At 49.2% G+C, this 21,733-nt stretch overlaps 6 protein-coding genes across 6 annotated transcripts; 3 read left to right on the forward strand and 3 right to left on the reverse strand.

The window, feature by feature from the left end:
* Nucleotides 1-28: 28 nt before the first annotated feature.
* BO94DRAFT_621821 (Zn(II)2Cys6 transcription factor) lies at nucleotides 29-2,520 on the reverse strand. The gene is made up of 4 exons (XM_025617022.1): nucleotides 2,077-2,520; nucleotides 1,519-2,030; nucleotides 480-1,474; nucleotides 29-436 (listed from the first exon to the last, which is right to left on the reverse strand). The coding sequence occupies exons 1-4, from the start codon at nucleotides 2,471-2,473 to the stop codon at nucleotides 250-252; spliced, it is 2,091 nt and encodes a 696-aa protein (XP_025470181.1). The 5' UTR covers nucleotides 2,474-2,520; the 3' UTR covers nucleotides 29-249.
* Nucleotides 2,521-2,721: 201 nt separating this feature from the next.
* Nucleotides 2,722-4,012, forward strand: BO94DRAFT_532347 (zinc-binding alcohol dehydrogenase family protein). Its single transcript, XM_025611104.1, has one exon. The coding sequence runs from the start codon at nucleotides 2,748-2,750 to the stop codon at nucleotides 3,771-3,773; it is 1,026 nt and encodes a 341-aa protein (XP_025470182.1). The 5' UTR covers nucleotides 2,722-2,747; the 3' UTR covers nucleotides 3,774-4,012.
* Nucleotides 4,013-4,377: 365 nt separating this feature from the next.
* On the reverse strand, nucleotides 4,378-5,397 carry BO94DRAFT_572873 (bZIP transcription factor JlbA/IDI-4; the record flags this gene model as incomplete). The annotated part of the gene is made up of 3 exons (XM_025614945.1): nucleotides 4,378-4,676; nucleotides 4,714-5,233; nucleotides 5,332-5,397. The coding sequence occupies 3 exons, from the start codon at nucleotides 5,395-5,397 to the stop codon at nucleotides 4,378-4,380; spliced, it is 885 nt and encodes a 294-aa protein (XP_025470183.1).
* A 2,945-nt stretch (nucleotides 5,398-8,342) lies between these two features.
* Nucleotides 8,343-9,448, forward strand: BO94DRAFT_532349 (alpha/beta fold hydrolase). Its single transcript, XM_025611105.1, has one exon. The coding sequence runs from the start codon at nucleotides 8,407-8,409 to the stop codon at nucleotides 9,265-9,267; it is 861 nt and encodes a 286-aa protein (XP_025470184.1). The 5' UTR covers nucleotides 8,343-8,406; the 3' UTR covers nucleotides 9,268-9,448.
* Nucleotides 9,449-11,009: 1,561 nt separating this feature from the next.
* Nucleotides 11,010-12,282, reverse strand: BO94DRAFT_532350 (GNAT family N-acetyltransferase). The gene is made up of 2 exons (XM_025611106.1): nucleotides 11,603-12,282; nucleotides 11,010-11,524 (listed from the first exon to the last, which is right to left on the reverse strand). The coding sequence occupies exons 1-2, from the start codon at nucleotides 12,180-12,182 to the stop codon at nucleotides 11,265-11,267; spliced, it is 840 nt and encodes a 279-aa protein (XP_025470185.1). The 5' UTR covers nucleotides 12,183-12,282; the 3' UTR covers nucleotides 11,010-11,264.
* Nucleotides 12,283-19,902: 7,620 nt separating this feature from the next.
* BO94DRAFT_614512 (FAD-binding oxidoreductase) lies at nucleotides 19,903-21,643 on the forward strand (the record flags this gene model as incomplete). The annotated part of the gene is made up of 5 exons (XM_025616741.1): nucleotides 19,903-19,974; nucleotides 20,151-20,589; nucleotides 20,660-21,169; nucleotides 21,193-21,309; nucleotides 21,333-21,643. 5 exons carry the CDS (start codon nucleotides 19,903-19,905, stop codon nucleotides 21,641-21,643), a joined length of 1,449 nt encoding a protein of 482 aa, XP_025470186.1.
* Nucleotides 21,644-21,733: the final 90 nt, after the last annotated feature.

The following is a 21,733-nucleotide window of genomic DNA, read 5'->3' on the forward strand; positions in this document are numbered from 1 at the left end:
TGCGTGGTCAATGCCGGTGTAGATATACCTCGCGATGGGGCTCGCCATGGAGCTCGGACCGCGCCAGGATTCCTGGCGGTTAAGACAGAGTCTGCATTGGAGGAGACTTGGTTAGGGCTGAACGGACGCAGTGCAACGTTTCACCGACCCCAACGTGGCGCTGAGATAGAGTTGGAATAAGCGCCGGTTGGGGATTAATCTATTGTGTCTGTGCTGTCTATCCCTGCTCTATTTTGTGTTTGTATCCCCCTAGAAGAAGCACCCCGGCATGGAATTCGGAGCAAATCCATTCCCCGCCCACAAATAATTACCCTCCGACTCAATCCAACCGGCCCCATTGCCCTCCAACGCCCCGATAACCGGCATTTCCGCCTGAGGGAGCGCATACAGGGACGGATCGAGATTCCCCTCTCTAGCCACCGCAGACGCCCAATCCCTATCCAGTCAGCATAAACCAGCAACAAAGGGAGAAAACATACTCTAACCACGGAAACTCATCCATCAAGACCTGATTCGTATCCACCACCGGATCCGCCGCGTAGACCGCCTGCTTGGCAACCTTCATCAGATCCAAGCTTAATGCTTTGCCGGAAGTGTACCCAGTGTGTTCAATCTCATCTAAGCATTTGATGGCTTTTTCGATAACGGTGAATGTTTTCCGGGCGCGTTCCGGGTCAGTGCCTAGATTCAGCACGTTGTAGAGTAATGTGAGACACGCGGAGATCAGAAACGAGGCTAATGCCCCGTCGTAGCGAATGTCGGGGAAGCGACGGAAGTAGACGTCGTGGGCCAGATGGATTAGATTACAGGCAGCCGAGGTGGAGGCGTTGATGCAGGCTTGGAGTTCCGCGCAGCCGGTGGCGGTTTGGGCTTCGCTGACGGAGGAGAAGAAGGTGGTGAGGACGAGGGCAGGACGGTAGAGGAGCATGCGCACGACATAGTAGCAGAATCCAATGCTCAAGCGCTGGATTTCTTGCCAGGGCTCGCCGATCGGGACGCCGTCGTCGAAGAAGTGTAGGTAGGAGGGTAATGTTGGGTTGATGGCTTGCAGGGCAGCGTCGCATTCCAGACTGGTTTGGTTGAGCTTGGCCAGGTCGGCCATACATTTGATGCTGGCGGGAGAGTAGATCTCGATGGAGACGCGGTCGGCCAGTTTGGAGATCTCGGCCATGGCGCGGATGAATGCGCACTCCTGCATGGGCGCGTGGGAGCCATCCGAGGGATACGTGAGGTCCTCGGGATAGGCTGTGTCGATCTGCCGGTCGGCCAGGCTGGACGGACGACCCATATACAGCGAGGAGATGCGCTCGCAGAAAAAGGTCGTCCAAAAGGTCAACCGCAGCCGGTGCATGTTGGGATCGCGACCGTCGGTGACTTGAGAGCGGTGCAGCCCCAATACCAGACAGGTGCGGGTGGCATGGCCTAGATAGAGATAGGCATCGTTTTGACGCATCATTTGCAACGCATACATTGACTGGCAATATGTTAGCAGGTGAGATCAAACAAGGAGTGACGCACCTTCAACAGCATCATATGCACGCCCCGGATACTCGGTTCTTGCAGAAAGATGGGCCCCTCGGACACTCGACTGGAGAAATACTCGGCCCACGCTTCGACGCTGCTTGCTGATTGCTTTCCCTTGAGATTGGCGACGCGTGCCCCGATGGCCAGCACCATGAACAGGATATCCTGGTTTTTGACCCCACGGTCGCGCACCGGCGACTCCCACATCTGGGTCCACGCATCGACAATTTCCGACTGGATCAGGACGGGAATTTGCGGATGCATGACCCGGAAATACGCTTCGATAAACTGGTCGCCCAGCTCCCGGGGGAGAAACATCTCCGACGGCCATTGGGTCCGTCGCGGATCCGAGTCTCCCGTCCGGGCGAACATGAAGCGCTCCATCCCAAACCGTTGGATGGCATCGGGAATGGCGCCGCTGCGACGAGCGAGCAGTGGCTCGCAGGAGGAGCCCTGCTTGATGCGCTGGTACACCCGATGGATGAAGCAGAATCCAGAAGAGGGACCTACTTGGTTAGTGGAGACCAGATGAAAAGAGGTGGGGGGTCATACCATAGAACTGAAAAGCCCCCGTCTCTGGATTTTGCACGCCAATACCGGCACGAAGCTCATGATGACGTTTATACTGAATGGGATCATCGCTCAGACTGGCGTTTGACCAGTCACTGGGAGTAGTGGGGGATTGGGTGGCCGGTAAGGGCAGTAGGGCTGGGGGCCGCGCCGGGTCCGGGGCCCGACGGGACTTCCGCTGGCGGATGCTCCCCGGCCGATACAGACATCGCTCGGGATGGCGGGCACACGCGTGGCACGGCCGCTGACCGTTGCATTTGATTTTGCGGGCCCGGCAATGTTCACAGGCTCGGGGGACCCGCTCGCGTGGAGGGGTCATGCCCGGCGATGGCTGGGAGATGTTGGCGATGCCGGGGATAGCATTGGGTCGGACAGACATGCAAGGAATGAACGGGAGAGAATATCTACATCAGAGAGTAGTGTAAAAGAAAGAATGGAGACATGTTGGCGGAGAATCGACAAAGCACGGGCCTCGGATCGGAGGGGATTAATAATCCCGGATTATTAATAATGTCGTTTATCAGCTGAGCTGAGCTGCCCCCTGCAAGAATGCTGCATGACGTGACCCCAGCAAGGCAATGTAACCATTTATACCCCTCATCCCCGCGCTTTCGTAGATCTCCATCTAACACCCTCTTTGTAACTCCCACATCATGCAAAAAGCAGTGGCAATCACGGCGCGCGGCGCCCGCAATGTGGTCCCTCGACCCCTCCCTACGTTGCTAGATGACGGCCTTTTGGTCAAGACAGTCAGCGTGGCTCTGAACCCGACCGACTGGAAGAGCGCTGACCGGGGACCCCCTGGTCTCGTCATCGGAAACGATTTCTCTGGTATCGTGGAAGAAGTCGGCAAAAACGCCAAGAAGCAGTTCCGCAAAGGAGACCGCGTCTGCGGCTGGGTGCAGGGCTGCAAGCTCAACAACCCGGACAGTGGCGCCTTTGCCGAGTACTGTATCCCCAAAGCCGATCTGCAGATTGTGATTCCCGACCGTCTCAGCTTCCAGGAGGCGGCGACTCTCGGCCTGGGAACCATCACCGTCGGTCAGGGATTATACCAGAGCCTGAGGCTTGCACCCCCCGACGCGCCGCTCACCAAACCCGAGTTGCTTCTGATCTATGGAGGCTCCACAGCGACAGGTACCCTGGCCATCCAGTATGCCAAGTTGTCGGGATACACTGTCTTGACGACCTGCTCGAAGCAGAACTTCGATCTCGTCAAGAGTCTTGGGGCCGATGCTGTCTTCGACTACAAGGACCCCGGTGCCATCCAGGCCATCAAGGAGTATACCCAAGATGGGCTAAAACTGGTGTTTGACACGGTCGGCGGATCTGACTTCTGCGGCCAAGTGATTTCCAGCCAAGGTGGTCACTATTCGGCCATCGTGTACGAGGCGGTGGATCGCGACGATGTGGAAAACGGCTTCACTTTGGGCTATACGGCCTTTGGCGAGGACTTTGACACAGGCAGTCGGGTCCTCCCGGCCAAGCCCGAGGATCGGGAGTTTGCGGCTGATTTTATGAGCAAGGCGGCCGTCCTGCTGGCCGAGGGCAAGATCAAGCCTCATCCGGCCAAGGTGGGAGCGGGGGGGTTGCAGGGGGTTTTGGAGGGTTTGCAGGCCATGAAGGATGGGAAGGTCAGTGGGCAGAAGTTGGTGTATAACGTGGAAGAGACGCCATGACGTCTGCACCAGTCTTGGTCTGTACATGAGACGGACTAGATATAGTTCTCCATATTTGGATAACCTAACTACTATGCAGCATATAATAATCAGACAACATACGCGAATCATGTAATAGACTAAAGCGAGCTAGCTGCCGGGTACCTCACTGGCTATTGAGGCAATGGTTAAAGAGATTGTCCGTCGAGATCTTCGTATCTAATTTGCGTTGGATGTATATTTACTTAGGCAAGGAGGAGATGATTTGGTAATATTAATTGTTGGACTTTTATCTAAAAATAATTATCTTCAAGAAGTAGTTACGAAAGTTTAGAATGATATTTATAAGAGAAGGTGAGACTTAGAATTGTAAAGAGTGGGTAAGCAGTGTCAATGATGGCCAAGGGCGGATAAATGATGCTTTAACGTGGCACTGCTTATCAATGCGGGAGTGTAGCGGGAGAGATATGACCGATAAGGAACCAGGCCGAGATAAGCGGGGGGGTGTGATTGGTCTACCGTTTAGGGGGTGGCGTCAAGCACCTCAGGAATACGTATCACACATTGGACTGCGGAATATTGCTACACCAATCTACACTGGAAGGTATACTTGTGTAAAATTGAATTACTTCTGCCCCTTCACCATACTTCGCAAAGCCTCCGTTTCCCCCTCCAACTTGGAAACCCGCATCTTCAACTCATCTCGTTCCCGCTTGATCGCCTCGAGCTCTTCCTCCAACTGATTCATCCGATCCAGGCGGCGCTGACGATACCGACGAGCAGCCATGGTGTTGAGTTCGCGTTTCTTGACACGGTTCGGAGTCTCTTTGGGGGTGTCTGCTCGAGACAGGTTGAGAGGGGATGCAGTGTTGCTGACTGCGGGCATTTGAGGTGGGGAGGGTTCGGAGAATTCTGTCCAGTTAGCTATGTCATATACCATGTATGAGGGGAAGGGAGGTACCTGGAGCTGATTGAACACTGGGTGATTGGAAAAGATTCAACGAGTCCGGCGAACTGAGCAAAGCGTCGATCGGGTCCGGATCAGCCGCAGTAACTGGAATGAGAGGGGGCAGAGGCGCGCAAGAAGGGTCGAAGCCAATGATCTGATCTTGATAACTGCTATCGCTCAGACTGGACAAGGCGGACCCAGGTAGGGAGGTATCGGGGGATTCATAGAACAGGGATGTGTCAACGGGAGGAAAGGCCGCTGACGAGGAGAGGTCGAAATCAGAGAATGCAAGTTGCGGGATAGGATGGAATTCGGGAGGAAGATAAAACGGATCAGAGTAATGAGGTGGTTGTTGAAGGTGCTGGTAGTGGTGCTGGTAATCAAACGTCGGCGGCTTCTCGCTCCGTGTAGATGAACGCGGAGGTCTGGCGGGCGTCGTGCATGGTGATTGCAGTGACAGCCATCCTTGTATACTTGTAGCCGGGTCCTTGGACCCGGAAGAGCCGGAACGGGGAGAAGGGAGAGAAAAACGCTTACGCCGAGGCGAGGTAGGATGAGAAGGAGAAGGAGAAGTTGATGAAGGACGGGGAGACTCTCGGTTTATAAGCCCCCGATCGAGGGGGCGGTTACCGTTTGCGGTTTAGTCAATCGGGTGGACCGCCGCAATTTTAGTCCAGTCCCTTTTATTGAGGCCATTGGATTGGAAGATATAATAATAATCACGGATCGGTTATTATACAATGACAATGAAAAAGAATCTACATGGTAACTGAACCCGCGCAGTCGTCCCTCTATGTACCCTCGTCATTATGGCTCATCTTTCCTCCACGAACCTCCGACATCGAAAAATCGCCTAGTATGCATCGCCGGTGTTAGCAGTATCCACCAGAGATCAAAACATCAACACCTCAACACGAGCTGGCAAGTCAGATGATGTCGGCCCGGAACCCTTGGAAAAGTTCTTCCTTTTTCATCTTTCCAAGTGCCTCAGAATGCGGAGCATGTCAGCGATAGGGGAGTGTCTTCATCTTGCCGCGTGCACGCTAGTGGACGGGAGGCTAGCTACTTAACTTACTGGATGCAGTGGAGATTAGGAATGGGTGTCGTGTTGAGAGGGTTATAGATCAAGACAGATTCAACTGGAGAATCTTGATAGACGATAAAATGTATCTACTCTGTTCTGTAACTACGTTCTTATGTACCCATTCATTTTTGAAGCCGACTCATATCCCCATCACAGTGCCTCATGCTGCATCACAATCCATCATGCTCCACCATAATGAGTCGATGGTGAGTCGAGATGATTGCAAATGAGACAGTTCTGCCTGAGATTGGGGGCATCTAAACCACACCCGCCAAGACATTGCTCGGGCCTGACAGTGGGGCCAGGCAAGCATGAGTCATTTTCACTCATGCTGTCTGGCCCACAAAAAGGCCCCTCCTTGGCGGTCCCACCCGTCCACCTCAACACGACCTGGCCAATCAGATCGGCCCTCTCCAGGAGGTTATCCCGATTAAGATGCCCCCCCGCGTGGGTTCTTGAGGAGTCGTTGATCATGGCGGTCCTGACAGCTCCATGGCAGGTTGCCTGGTTGATTCTCCGGCCACTGTGTTGTGTATCGGGATGGTGTCAACCGGTGTGGTGATGTACCGTCGAAGGTGGCCGAAATGATGGTGTGTGTGCGTGGTGATGTGAAGTCTTCTTCAATGTCGGGGTGTAGTTGTTCATATAGTACACTCTCTACAAGAAATAGCTCGCGTGTACCTTGAATGCTTCATCTCAGTTTGAGCATTCCGTTCAAAACCTGAAAAGAGCATCATTTAACTACATCCAATATCGAAACCCATTGTAGCATGACCGTCAATATCTACATTCCATCTAACTTAGAAACGAACTTCGATTCCATGACTCTGACACGATTATAGTCGGATTTCCCTGCTATTGAAGTCTCTAAGGACATTTTGCGGCCTACGAAAGAGAGATCCCCAAGGTAAATCCCCATCCTCGAGTCTGCTAGACCCATGACAGCCAGACATCCTTGTCCGGGCTAGCCTTCCTGAACTGCACATCACAATCACTTTCACATCTTGTTGCTCAATATGGAAGTGTATCCGTAGTAGCAATCCAATCAAATCCCTCCTCTCGTTAGTAAAGCGGCTCTGCATATGCTAGACATGCATTACGCGCAGCTGCCACTACTCAAGAGCAGTTACGAACAAAAAGCCGCGCTAATATTCGTTGGTGGGCCTACCTGAACCCTTTCACTACTGGTTATACATGATTGGAAAACGCATATCCTATCGACTGTGCATACATCAGCCAATATCACTATCTTTACACCACTAGTTGTCCAGATTCGAGTTAAGCAGCCTTATCAAATTATTGCATACATCCCGCTAGTGCCACACGGCTATATAGATATTCTAATTGACCTAAAAAAACGTTATTTCAGACAACAAAACTATTCTTCCGCTTAACGACGCATCGAGAATAAAAGATCGCGCAATTTGTCTATGTATCACTTAATATTGATAAATCGGTAAAGAATTTGGTTATACACGTACTTCCTGGAAGTAGCATCCCCTATATAAGTTACTTTAGCACAATTTTTTTCTTTACGAGGACTTATTTCATTTCATATTTTTGAACTGGATCTGACGCATAGAATAGATAGGACTGAGAGTTAAAATGCTTGCATAATCTGACACTTTAAGAGAGGATCTGGAAACAAAGCCTGACAGATTAAGATAAAGTTATAAAAGTAAACGCTTCGGCCGTTCTGCATACTGGACTTATAACTGGAGCTCTGGCCATACTTGTGAAATAACTGGCCAGAAAATAAGTTAATACTTCATTCAGAATACCCAGTATCAGGGTCTTATTACTCGCTGCTATGTCATTGTTTTTTTGGAGTGAGATAGCCTGTATAATACAAACGCTGATTGATTGACTAAGACGGGTTCGGACCGGCAAATCTTACATAGAGAAGGCGTTTCTCAACGTTATTCAATACTCTGGACAACTGATTCTGTCGTTTTGTGCCCTGTTGTGGGCTGCGCAGGGATGGAAGAGTAGATCTTAAACCTTCTTGTTGAGTGGTCTTCCACAGAATGATAAGACGCAGTCATAAGCAAGTGCTAGAATGTAGTCATTATCCCCCACATGCTATGAAGTTCGCCACGTGGTCAGACATGTAACTTGGCTTCAGTCCGTTCCATCTTATCGGAGATGCCCTAATCATTCGGGAAGGGGAAGTTTCGATTCCATTAAGCATTTACTGAATGAAACCAGGTTCAAATGCACCTGATAAATAGAATATGATTTCGAGTTTTCTGTACATCTCTTCCTTACCCACAAAACATAGAGCATAGACAGTATATACCGGACGCGCGAATAATTCGCCTGAGGCGAAGCCCGAGTCCCGAAGCCCCACATCAACCGGCAAATGTGGATCACTTTTACTCTTTTCATCTCATTCTCATTGAGTTAAGGAGGCTATCTCTACTACCCCGCAATTGTTAAGCGTTTCGACCAATCAGGAGCCCTGTGTGAACTTCCAGGCGGCTCGAATCTAGACTTGCGAAGCGCTGTTGCGGCTCTCAAATGACTCAACAAAATGATATAAATCCCCCAAACACCCCAATTAACACGATTAGAACACTACTCTACCAGAATTACCCTCCTTCAAGTCTCCATCTCCCACCATGACACCAAAATTCCAAACCACCCGTCTCCTCCACGGCATCCGCGCCATCATCGGCGGCCAAGGCCCCCCCGTGATTCTCATTCCAGGCTGGCCCCAAACCGCCGAAGCATTCAGCGATATCTTCGAGCCCCTTTCCAAAAACTATCAATTCTTCGCTCTCGATCCCCCAGGTTTAGGTGAATCGTCCGCTCCCATCAACGGGTATGATACCGCGAACGTGAGCAAAACCATGGCCGAAGCTATCCACGACACCCTGAAAGACAAACCATACCATCTAATTGGCCACGACGTCGGAGGATGGATTTCTTACCCCTGGGCTGCTCAATTCCAATCGAGGATCAAATCGCTCAGTATCCTGGACGCATCGGTTCCGGGTTTTCTACCCCCGTTTCAATTCCCCATGTCCAATCAGACCAACCTCCGACTTTGGCAATTCTCATTTAATGCGTTGCCGGAATTACCTGAGATTTTGACGACCGGGCGTGAGAGGGAACTGTTGACTTGGTTTTTTAATTTGAAGACGGTTCGGAAGAATGGGGTGCATAAGGAGCAATTTGAACGGTATATTCGGGCTTATTCGAGACCCGGGGCGATGAGTCGGGGGTTTGAGTATTATAGGGCTTATGAAATGAGTTCGAAGCAGAATTTGGAGTTTGCGAAGATGAAGCTTGATATTCCGGTTTTGGCTTTGGGTGGTGCGGGTTCGGTTGGGGAGGGGATGATCGGGTTTGTGAAAAATTTTGCGACTAATGTTTCTGGGGGAGCGATTGAAGATTGTGGTCATTTTTTGCCGGAGGAGCAGCCGGCTGCTGTTGCGCGGAGGTTGTTGGAGTTTTTGGAGGAGATTGAGAAGAAGTGAGGGAGCTATGTGGGAGAGTAGGGAGGTGAATTGATTTGGTTGAGTTTCATAGGCATGGTGGATATTCTATAGATGATGTTGATAGATGCTTGTAATTAGTTTCTTTATCATGGGTTATCGAAGGCTCTGATGATTTGATCCCATAAGAAGCGCCACGAAATTACAATATCTATTTCTAGGGCCGGAAATGTTCCATGCGTGTCACTCGCCGCATATTGTGGCGTAAGTGCCTAAATATCCCATTGTCTGAATGAGAAGATCGTCTGAAGCTTGGTCACTCTTCGACGTGAATGAGTTGCTCAGTGGCTTGAAGCGGGCCCAGGCCTCAACCATGAGGCGTTCTCGTACTGGTATTGCGGGTAACTGCCGTCTGAGAACGAATCTAGGCCCATTCAAGACCCGTCAGTTTGTTCATTGGGTCGAGTATCCGAAGAGCCGGCTTTGTTTTTGTCGCTTATGCCTTGGGGCATGGATAAAAAGACAAAAAGAGCAGATTAGCATTGTCATCACAATGACAGTGAACAATGAACTGATCACAAGACCTACCAGCATGCTATCACCTCCTGTAGACATAAGGGAAGAGCCGTTGTGAAGTGAAAGTCAAAGGAGGGGAAACAAAGAAGCAAATCTACATGACGGATACCACCTGACCAAACCCGTGACTGGGCAGTCATTCGATAGGAGACACCGATGCCTTTGCAAAATCTTCATCGCATCAACGGGATCATCCTACATAGTTCATCCATCCAGAATAGCCTTCCATCTATATAAAGACGGTGACTCACAGCCCCATCAAGACCACTCATGGTCCTGACCGCCCAGACCGTACATCCTACTCTCCCACCCTCTACAGCAACACACCCACCTACCCAACCACCAAACCATCGCCATGGTACAACCCGTACGCCCCACCCTAGTCCTCACAAAATCAAACCCACGATAAAGGCCAATTTTACGTGGGATCGCTCCTGACGCGGAGTGTCGTGAAAGTCCTGGAGCCCCGGACATGGGACGACATTGTGCACTTACTATATAATGGTATGGAGAAAAAGTTGACGACGATTATCGTTCCGGAGGTGGGGATTACTTGGGAGCAGTTGGAGATGGAATTGCCTAAGTCGGAGGAGAGGACGGATGAGTGGGAGGTTTTGAAGAGGTGGTGGCATTATCGTGGGTAGGGGGGTATCCCAATGGATGAAGGTAGATTGACATAGGTGTTGATAGGTGATGTGAATAGGAAGGATCATTGGGTAAAATATGCAGTTTCAATGACTTCAACTTAAACGCCGTATGGTAGAAGTCTATATCTAGACTCTATTCTACCAAGTTCATCCATGACAGAAACCACAATGAGATAGTGGATTATTCAACACACGGATGACTGTCAGGTATGACTCATGACTACCGTAGGCGAAGGGCGGATGGAGATGGGTTTTATTGGTTCGGTTCTTGAGGATGCCATTGAGCTGAATGAGTTATGTAATTTACATAAATGTTTTCGGATTGAGGTTACGTATAATTTCACGGTGAGAATTGCTGGGGGTATTTCTTTAGGGGGACAGGTTGAAAGGTCCAGTCACAGGTGAAAGGGTGGTAAAACAGTATGATAGAAGGTCTGGTGAGGCTGCCTCTTAGAGGGAATGATGGCCAATTCCTTTCTCATTGGGAGGGTTCCAGGCCGTAACCGATGTCATTGCTTATGGCAGAACCATCCCTGTATACTACCATCGCAACACAATGGACTTGAATGTGGACTTCAGAAGTAGCGAGATGTACTTTCCCAAGGCCCAAACGACGCGAGATTTCGTTTGTTGTCCGAATTAGTAGCCATGACGTGCATGTATCATTTCGTGTAGCGCCTTGTGTAACATATCATATATATAATCAAGCTCAATCAACAAGATACATCCATCCCATCCCAAACCCAACCTTTTATATATAACCAACAGAAATTACTTCTCTCACCTATACAAAATCTACCAACTCACTAACTAAACTTAAGCATCCCCCTCCCCGGCCCGTCCCCTCATCATCGCAATCCACTTCTGCCTCCCCGCGCCCCCAAACTCCTCAAAGTCCATCTCCATGACCTCCAAATCCTCCCACCCATACTTCTTATAAAGCGCATACCCATCCTCCGTAGCCTCAAGATAAACCCTCGCGTTTCGCTTATCCGCCTGCTCAATACCCCACTTCAATAATGCCGTTCCGACTCCTTTGCCTTGTGCTTCGGGTAATGTAGCCAGGAATTCCAATACTACAAACACATGAACAATTAGCATAGCCCTAACTTCCCTTCAAACCCACCCAAAAAGGAGGGTAAAGAAAAACATACCAAAATCTTTCTCTTGCACCAAAACCTCACTCTTATCCTTCAACATCTTCCAAAAAGCCTCATAGACATCCCTCCTCATATCCTCAGGAAATGCCTTTCCATTATCATGCTTCTCGAACAACTCCTTTCCCTCAGCGGACAACTCCACGATGCTTGTTTCCTTATCAGAGGCTGGAAATGCCCATCGAGCATATCCTATTATCTTGCCCGTGGTGGTGTCAGTAGCCACTAAGACGTGGACTTCCGGGGCGGCGAGCTTAGAGAGACAGCGGGCGGTTTTCAAAGGTAGGGCTGTGGTGATGTCCTTGGTGGAATTGGTGGCGGAAGGGAAGAGGTTTTTCCAGAATGGCTGGTGCCGGAAACTGGCGATGTTGATGGTTGCGAGCTCGGCGGCATCGTGTTCGGTTGCGGGGCGGATTGTGAAGGTCATTTTGGCTTTTATGTTGGGGGTTTTGGTAGAGAATATGAAATGGGGAGAGGTTGTTTTTTGAGCCTGCGGGAGGGATTTTATATACATTTTCTGGGGCGAGGGGGAGGAGTCATTCTGCTGCTTATGCTGATGATAGCGGGGAAGGGTCATCGTGAGTCATGGTGTGGATGCAGCAATGGAGGTTCGTATTGGTGGATGAGGCCGAACTAGTCGGAGTCGGATGTCGGGTTCCAAGTAGGGTTTAGTGGGTATGTGTGGGGTTATTTTTTGGATTGGTGATTTCACACTGGGTGATTGGGTAGAATTATGGTATTGTGTTGGTATGCCTGGATCTTGGAGTAGTCGGACTGTAACATGATCATCATCGGGATAGGGCTGACCGCAACTCGGCTGGCACGAATTCCGCAATCTCGGTGTGTGGCTCAGAGCATCCTCCTCGCCGCTCTCCACGTGCACTTCTGTGTTCGCCAGATGCTATCATGGCTGACGGTGCTCTCTGTCGTGGTGTGTCTCGTCTAAAGCAATTTCCGATTCGGTTGAAAGGCGTTGCGAAATACTATGCCTAGGATTGGAGGGAAATTCCATCCTGACCGGGTACGCGAGCTGCTTTTCTCATAACGGGAGCTTTGGTAAAAGCGATGCGGAAGAAGGGACGCAGGGTGGGAATGCAGGCAGCCACAATGACCACGTTTTGCTCGATCTTAAACAGTTAGACGTCGTATGGTGGAAGGCGGGATACTTGCAGCCACAAAATGACGAGGGAAACCACATCATTGACTACCAACATCAGATTAGATATAAGAATGGGAATAGGTATATGGATGGACGCACGTGGATCAGTACGGTTCGTATGATGCAAATACCTCGCTTTGATGATCGTCACCTTGGCAGACAGCAAGGTGAGCCCCGTTATAACGCACACCCCCAGCGTGGTGGATGTCCGCATTGTGACATAATGCGATTATCTGCCATTTGGCTGTCAGGACATATCTCTCCATCCCATGCTCGGCTATGATTGCAGCTGTGTCGGCCCCGACCGAGTCTCACTGAATATGACACGAACGAGGCAGCATAATGCTCAGTGCCTGAATGTCAGCTCTACCTGATAACGATAGACCAGCGAGAATAAGATGAAAAAGTCAACACAACCAAGATTCTTAGAAACATGCCCCGAGCAAAGAGCTTGAGAGAGACGGTTGCAATGGCACTGTCGGTTAAATATGCAAACACATTGATCACGACTGCACGGCTCTGACTGGAATCAACGTCTGTGTCAAAAGCCATTGCAGCGGTCAGCCATGTCCCGGCTATGAAGGCATGGCCAGGTGGAGTGATCACGGGCTGCCTCATCGAGAAGAGCTTCTCTATAACATGTCATCCCATCAGATTGTCGCCACGCTTGAATCGAACCCCTGTCCGTGGAAGGAGACGTGTTTTCCACACATACCCATTTGAAGATAGGGTGTTTTAATGGGACACGAGGGGCTGCCAGGGAACTCAGTAACACAAGCCAAGTTGATCTGCTGACCTCTCTCATTACCTCACTGGTCTGTGTGACGAGCACTAATCTCTAGCGCACTTTGCAGTTTCACAGCATTGACGGGTTGCGGGAAGCGGAGGCCCGATGGTGTCACTGTCAGACGCATCACAAATGCTCTGGTCAGCGCCTCTTCCGGTCCGTCATCCTTGTCCGTAGTACTGCCAGGATGTGGTCGATCGAATCCCTGCATTGGCTATAGCGACATGATCACCCCATAGTGCGTGTTTCACAGGATGCAATCCATAGTAAGGCATCCCAGCTGGATTGCCCCTGACATTGAAGCAGGGGTTATCGATCACCCGCATAATGCGCTCCTTCATCTTCCCCGTAAAACCTGGGATTTTTCTGTGTGTTCAGGGTCTTGAACTCTATAATATGACTGTCGACCTTGTCGACTGAAGTGCACTCTTGGTTCATACACGCGTGGGCAGCGTCCCCACTAGCAATAAAAGTTTCGCCTACCTCGACACGGAACTCCGCTAAATCTTAAACTAACGGCCGCCTAAACCCATTCCAACAAGGCTTGGAACTTGATTGTCGCACTTCAAGGGAACAATCATGGCTCTGTCTACGGGCCGGACAGCTTCGTCTTCCAAAGGGCCATGCCACTGGCCCTCGCATTCCATCTCAAACACGATCATAGCTTCTTAAGTTTCATCAATGTTAGAAGACTCAGCTCGGTGGGAAAGCCTTTGACAACAATGAACCAGGGTCGAACGAAGCTTTGATCGAACGCAGTCGCGCTAGCCGCTGCACTAGAAGTACCCAGCGAGTTTATCCCGCGCAGTTTCTGGGCGGAGGTGAGACAGTGCACAGGATTTCAGCCATTGACTAATTACTGTATGTGGCCCACGTTGTCAGCTATCATTGCTTGAGTGTGGACGTCAAGTTTTTAGTACTTGAAAGAAGCAAGGGGACTCGGCGCCGAGGCGCTATCGGATAAATCAGGCGTTCACATGACATTGCTGCTACGATTGGCCCGACATCTCGTGACCATGTACCTTCTCACATACCACGATGGAGCATTTCATGCGACAACCTTGAGCAACGTACTTGCGAACAGACCTACAAACACGGCATTTCTTTCTGTTACAATACTGCCCGACCTTTGTTCAACGGTTTCCGGGGTTTTTCAAAAGGACGGAATAGCGATCCCCACCACTTGGAGGGCTGGATGGTCCCTTTCCGAGTGCGCACAATACCCAGCTCCCACTTTTCGAATGGCTGGTCGCGACGCCCCTAACTATCGAGAAATTCGACTCATTCATGAGTGCATATCGGGCCGGGAAGCCGAACTCGTATGATCCGGAGTTATATCCTGCGGAGGAGCGGATGATTGCAGGTTTCGATGACACAGTGAGCGACGTTCTGCTGGTAGATATAGAAGGGGCAGAGATCACGACATTACATTAGTTCCAGGGCAGCACAACTCTCATCCAGACAGGGAGCCAGTTATCGCTGCTGTGATAGGTGGGACTGAAAAGCCTCCATTCGAAGCACAAGCACACAATTTAACAATGCAGCGTGTCCGGGGCGCGCCTGCGTATTCTCTTCACTCGATTTTGCACAGCTGGGGTGACGAGAAGAGAACCAAGTCTTTGCAGAATTTGGTACTAGTAGTGGAGAAGGATATTCACGAGTCCTAATCGATGGAATTGTGGTCAGTGAAGAGAAACCTGCACTGGCAGCCAGTGCCATGGATATGATGAAGATGGCACATTCTGCGGCACAAGGCCGAGTGGAGGGAGATTCTGGCCAAGGCCGAGCTGAAGATTATTCATATTTACCAGTATTCAAAAGCTGCCGAGATCCTTATTGAAGCGAAGCTGGCTTGACGTGCAGTACTAGTCTTAACAGGTCTTCTATCCCTACAAGGGTGTTTATTCATACTGTGAAATGTCCAGCCAAGTTCTAATTCTAAATAGATACAAGCCGCTTCGTAGAATCCTGGCATGAATTGCAAGCAGACACACATGGTGACCATCCTACTAGGTTGAAACATATCTTCTGATGAATATGTGTCCATATAAAATGGAGGAGCTCCAACCAATCGATATCAGGACCAAAGGAACTGTATCTCGAGGTGAATCTCGCAATGGTTTGTGAATCTCCCGCTTCACGAGCGACACCCAATGGAATACACCCAGTCCAGATGGAATGTATCTGTCAGTGAAGACCTTCTCTAATCATATATCTAGCCCTCCACTTTCCCCCCAAAAAGTTGATCATCCTTCTTACCTATCTCAATGTCAACAGCAATACGCTCGTCATCGGTATCAAAGTCAATTTTTAAACATCAGAGTCCGTCGGATGTCTTGATCTCTGAAAGAATTATCCACGATGCCACGTGCCACTCAGAAGAAGCCTGCATCCGATTCAAGCCGGCGTACCTATTCTGCATGCACTGTATCCGCTCGGATGTCAAGGAGTATGACCCTGCCGAAGGATTCCCCTTGATATTCAGTGTGCTTTGACGGACAGGCGTCGATTCTGTGTCACCGAATCTTCAAGGGGAATAAGACATGTATTCCTGTATGTTTGTACAACCAGAAAGAACTTAATCACCTCATGAGATTGACCACATCTCGGGAGGTAGGCGTGATTTATTCAGAACCAGACAACCTCGACAGATGTACGAAAAAAGCACTTCGATAGCTGGCAGAGACATAGAATAACGCAAATGGTATATCTCCGAAAAAAATACATAGCCATAGCATGATGGATACCATCAAGCACCTTTCAGTACGGAATGAGGAACACAATGGATAACCGGACAGTATCACTGCCACAACTACGTCATGAGATAAAAGTCCCTGGAAGGAATTGAACAATTCATCATGCAAAACCTGAACATATACCTCCTATCTCTACTACTGACAATACCTGCTAGTCACAGCCTATATGCACCAGTGTTATACCCTGATGGGTCCAGAACATGAGTATCAACATCGCACCCAGGAAGCTGCTATAAGAATACCTCGAAGAAGAAAATGATTACCAACGGATACATAATGATCAAACGGCAGATATCTTTCTGAATAATCTGTCCCCCACCTTCTCATAGATATATGACGGTTGAACCCACCACTTTACAAGAAAGGAGCTACGATCAAGTGCATACGCATGAAGCTATCTAGAACATCTGGTGAAGTACAACTTGGCATAATCACTATCAGAAATTACAACTACTAGGTCTCTGTGGATTTTTGAAACAAACAACCAGTCTCTTTCCCAGGGTGGGCAATATTATGGAGATTTCTTATACAAGCATTACCCTCTGCCGAAGGACTGCAGTGAGCAGTCCAATTCCTGGGTATTGGGATTCAGTCAGTGTAATTGTCAGGAATATTCTGTGGCCATTATATTCTGGATACGAAACCTATTATCAGGGTGTGCTCCGCACAGGATGTGGTCAATAGAAGCCAGGGGGCACGTTGCAGCGGCACAAGTAGGAATGATTGCGGGGTTTGAAGTCTATCCATGCAGTATCAACCAAGCATTTCGAAAGCGCCAATCCTGGAATCAGCATTTTGCAGGGATTCCTTCAAAGGTTATTAAACAAGAGTGATGCATTCGAACTTGCTCTTTATCTCCGATTCAAAGTAAACTAACTGTCAAATATGAGTTGCAGCTGGGGTTACCACGCTAATAGGACTCATATAAACGAGTCTATTCGTTATATAGGGTTGAACCAAAAGATTTGACATGATACTCACATGAAACTGGACCAACAATCTCATAGGTCCATAGTTTACCTTCGCAGGCACCGCGTCAAGGGATTGCCCGCACTATACAAGTCGACTGCATACCGTTTGACTCTAGTCTAACAACTGTGCTATGTCTATAACAGACACCATGGCGTGGTATTACACCCCAATCTACCAAGCTACCTTCACGCACTGCCAAACCATTCTTCAAATCACTATATGTCCTCTCCTCAATTGGAGCAAATTCGCCTCAATTTCGCTCTAGAATAACTGTGCTGCGTTAACCGCCCTAAGAGTCAAAGCATGCGCTTCCCAAAAGCACTATTTGAATATACCCTACATCAACCACCAATCTACTCATTCCCCGACTTACTTACAACACTAACATAGGCTACCCATCCTACAGCGGATCGACTCCCTCAAAAGACATACGCTGATTTTGTCAAGGGCCAGGTTTTCTTCTCATACAGTCTATCGGCATTATGGGAATTGTTGGACACCGAGTGTCCACGTCAAAATTCTCCTCTAATCTTTCTTCCTTTACACCGGTTATTTCGAACTCAGATTCGACAACTAACGAGCACAGATTCTTTTTAAACTGTGTTCGTCCTTCTTATCTTGAGATGGCTGATCTCAAAAACAGCATATGGGCAGCTGGACTTGCCTTTGATAGTGTTGCAGCGATAGAAGGCCGTCTGCTGATCACCTCATATATCATAATAATACTGTACTAGTCTGATGACTGACGATACTAAGTCCTCGCGTGGGAAAGGCAAGGATCTGCTACTTTTGCAGGCGTCTTGGACACCTTATTCGCGAATGTCCGGCTGCCATGGCCCATGATGCTAGGGATATCGGTGTGATTCAAATAGTCCAGCAGCACGGGAACAGGCATTACCCATACCCTGGGGATATCACTCTGGATTAGGTCATTGCCACCGAGATGGATGGCGTCGCTTACATGTGTTGAGCATAGCGAATGGATTTGGAGTCTAATTCAGAACCCAGATCCGCACGCCAGGTAGACGGGCATATTACACGGGAACTGGACCAATGATCAAGTAGTGTCGGATTCTGTCTCGATGAATATACCACTAAAACCATGATCTTCAAAACTATGATCTGTTCTTGCCACGAGATGACCTACTCCTGCTGCAACAACCGACCAGACATCTCTATACAAACAGGAAAATTCATCCTGGCAAAGTCACAATCCAAGATGTCCAGAGCATTCCCAAAGCGAAACACGGGCAAGACCATGACCCCCTAATAAACCTGCCATACGTCTCAAAGGGTACAGAGGTCTTGGACAAGCCCCCAAGAAGCCAAAAACGGGAAACAGGACATTAAGAAAAGCATCGGAAACCAACCCTGAACACTAGAGTGATACCTTATAAAGCTCCCCAGATTTAGCGAAGATTACAGGGTATTAAAGTGGAAGAAGAAGATATTGGAATGTAATATTATGTACAGCAAACATGGCAACAAGGAAGGCACTCGTCCGCAGCATTTGGGGCGAAAGCAATGATTAAAAAAGAGACATTGTGTATAATCTTGCCAATATATGCAGAGGGAGAAACGTGATCTGCATTTATACTAACAGACCCCATACAGAAATTTCACAATGTCATTCTGGAGCTTGTGACAGTGTCTTCTTTACGGTTTACCGGGGTGGACTATCATTCTAAGTAATTTTAGTATCTAGCTAAAAGCATCTAAAATAAACTATGTTCTACGCCCTTTTCTTGCCTGTAGATCATAGAGTTGATGCTCTACGCGAGACTTCCATAGATTCTAATTGGGAACTAAGTACATGAATTATGTTGTTGGGATTTGAGTAGAGAGATAGATAATTAAGGCTATAGTCATTACTTGAGTAAAATAGTATACTCCACGGAGACAGCCCTACTGATACAAAACTCGCGTAGCATAATCATCATCATTCGGTATAGATTTTATCATCCGCCTCGTTCAATAGTCACCAAAAATCGCAAATATATGTATAGAAACATGGCAATAGAGCGAAGATAAATATCCCCTCCAGAACAAACCCTGACCAAAGAGGTCAGCCACTACATCCCGAAGGGAGACAACTATATTCCATGGCCCATCATTGTTGCCAGCAGGAAAGGAAAGCAAATCGATTGAGTTCAAAATACAGACCATCCCAATTGGTGGCAGTGCATGCACTGGAAGAACCCCCTAAGCCCAGCTAGAAAAGAATCATACCTAGCCTTACAACACTTAACATCGGAACATCCCTGAATCATCATGTGATCTGATCATCTCAACCATATATCTATCATCCTGTGCCCTATTTTTCCCCGTTCCTAATCGATGACTCAATGAATTCGTCCCCTTCTGCAACTTCCTACCCCGTCGGCATCTGCATACAAATCCAGGCTATCTCCGCTACGCCACAAATTCATTGTCTAACCCACGGGCCATCCCTACATCCACCCAAGCAAATACCCCGGCATCTTCCAACAACCCACCAAAATAAATACCCCCATATAAGGAACATAAACCTCCACACCAGACACCAAACGAAACATCCATCTCAGTATACACTGCAAGAACCACACTAAACCACCAATCACGACACCATCCCCATCAACTCAGGATGTCTACCTATATTCAATACCTACTATCTCTCCCAAGTAAACCCTCTCCCACCCTTCCCCTATTATGTGTAGTATAAAAGGACGTTACGTCACCAACACGCGTAGTCTCCCCTTACCACCCAACCCATGATACATGCTACCAACACCCCATACGAAACAAATTCAACCCAAAGCAAACACCCTGAGCCCTAACCCAACCAAACCAAACCAAACAACCCCCCAAAATGCCCCCTACCTCCCCACCCAGCTACAAACAACCTTCCCCACCAAACTCCTCCTCCCCACCCACCCCGCCTACCCTTCCCTCCTCCACCCCCCATCTCCATCCCCCACATCCTCCCTCCCCCCACCCAAACCCGCCTGCATCTTCCTCCCGCACACCACGCACGACATATCCCAATTCCTCACAATCATCAAACCCTTCACCGATACCAACGAAATCATGTTCGCGGTCCGCGGGCACGGAGGGCAACTTACCCCCGGGTGTTCGAATATTTCGAATGGGATTTTGGTTGATTTGCGGAATGTCACTGGGATTAAAGTTGTCAGAAGTGGGGGTGGGCGGGTGGTTAAGATCAGCGCAGGGGAAACCTGGGGCAATGTATATGATATTCTTGCTACTAGGGGGTTATGTGTTACCGGGTCGGGGAGGGGGGAGTGTGGTGTTGGGGGGAGTGTTCTTGGAGGTATGTATATTTCTCTTCTTTTGATTTTGTAGATGTGTGGATGTGGGCTAATGTGTATGTGTGTATGTAGGTGGAATATCCATCTTCTCCCCCCGTGAAGGCTTCGTGTGCGACAACGTCCTCAATTTCGAGGTAGTGTTAGCATCAGGAGAGATCGTGAATGCCAACGCCAATCAAAATGCTGATTTGTGGCTCGCCCTCCGCGGCGGAGGAAACAACTTCGGAATCGTGACGCGATACGACATGCGTACATTCCGCCAGGGCCCGATCTTTGGCGGAAGTGTATCCTACCATCACTGTGATTTGGACGAGCAGATTGAGTTACTGGTTCGGGCGTTGAGGAACGGCCATATGACGCTCGATACGCACGTGCGAATGACAATCAGCTATCAGAAGAAATGGGGCGGGTTTTTGTGCACCAATCAGGTGTATTATACGCATGCGGTGCCCGGGCCGTTGGTGTTACGGCAGTTTACGGAGATGAAGTGTGAGGTTACTTCGCGGAGGAGGATGAGTATGATGACGATGTGGGAGGCGGGGAGGGTGAGAGATTTGGATGTGGATGTGGATGGGGAGGGAGGTGTGCGGTGATGAATACGACAGTCAAGGCTGATTTCGAGACGTTGAGTAAAGTGTGGAGGGTGTTTCGGGGGGTGTTGGGGCGTGAGGATCATAGTGATGGGTTGGTCTATTCGATGACGTTTCAGCCGCTTCCGAGGAGTATGTTGGAGAAGTCGGTTAAGTTGGGGGGAATTCGCTGGGGTTGAGTCCGGAGGGGGGGCCGTTGGTGTCGGTGGTGTTGTCGACGTATTGGAGGGATGGGGAGGATGATGATGTGGTTTTGGGGTTGATGAAGGAGGTTCTTGGTAGGATTGAGGATGAGGCGGCGAGGAGGGGGACTGGGTCCAGGTTCAAGTTGATGAATTATTCGTTTGATTTTCAGGATCCGGTTGCTTCGTATGGGTTGCAGAGTCAGTTGAGGTTGTTGGAGGTTAGTAGGAAGTATGATCCCAGTGGGATGTTTCAGAGAGCGGTGCCGGGGGGTTCAAGTTAAGGGGGTCGTGGGGGGGTGGTGAATTGATTGGGAGATATATCTAAGTATATATTCTGGTCTTCAATGGTACATGTTTGAGACAAGTGCAAT

This window comes from Aspergillus sclerotioniger (assembly GCF_003184525.1).
Source record: "Aspergillus sclerotioniger CBS 115572 chromosome Unknown BO94scaffold_6, whole genome shotgun sequence".
Classification (NCBI taxonomy): domain Eukaryota; kingdom Fungi; phylum Ascomycota; class Eurotiomycetes; order Eurotiales; family Aspergillaceae; genus Aspergillus; species Aspergillus sclerotioniger.

Bases quoted from the DNA above. Each gene is read 5' to 3' on its own strand.
- BO94DRAFT_621821 (XM_025617022.1), bottom strand. From the start codon at position 2,473: ATGTCTGTCCGACCCAATGCTATCCCCGGCATCGCCAACATCTCCCAG. The intron at 2,031-2,076 runs GTATGACCCCCC...CTAACCAAGTAG, and splicing joins GGGGGCTTTTCAGTTCTATG to GTCCCTCTTCTGGATTCTGC. The intron at 437-479 runs GTATGTTTTCTC...CTGACTGGATAG, and splicing joins GATGAGTTTCCGTGGTTAGA to GGATTGGGCGTCTGCGGTGG.
- BO94DRAFT_532347 (XM_025611104.1), top strand. From the start codon at position 2,748: ATGCAAAAAGCAGTGGCAATCACGGCGCGCGGCGCCCGCAATGTGGTC.
- BO94DRAFT_532349 (XM_025611105.1), top strand. From the start codon at position 8,407: ATGACACCAAAATTCCAAACCACCCGTCTCCTCCACGGCATCCGCGCC.
- BO94DRAFT_532350 (XM_025611106.1), bottom strand. From the start codon at position 12,182: ATGACCCTTCCCCGCTATCATCAGCATAAGCAGCAGAATGACTCCTCC. The intron at 11,525-11,602 runs GTATGTTTTTCT...ATGTGTTTGTAG, and splicing joins GGTGCAAGAGAAAGATTTTG to TATTGGAATTCCTGGCTACA.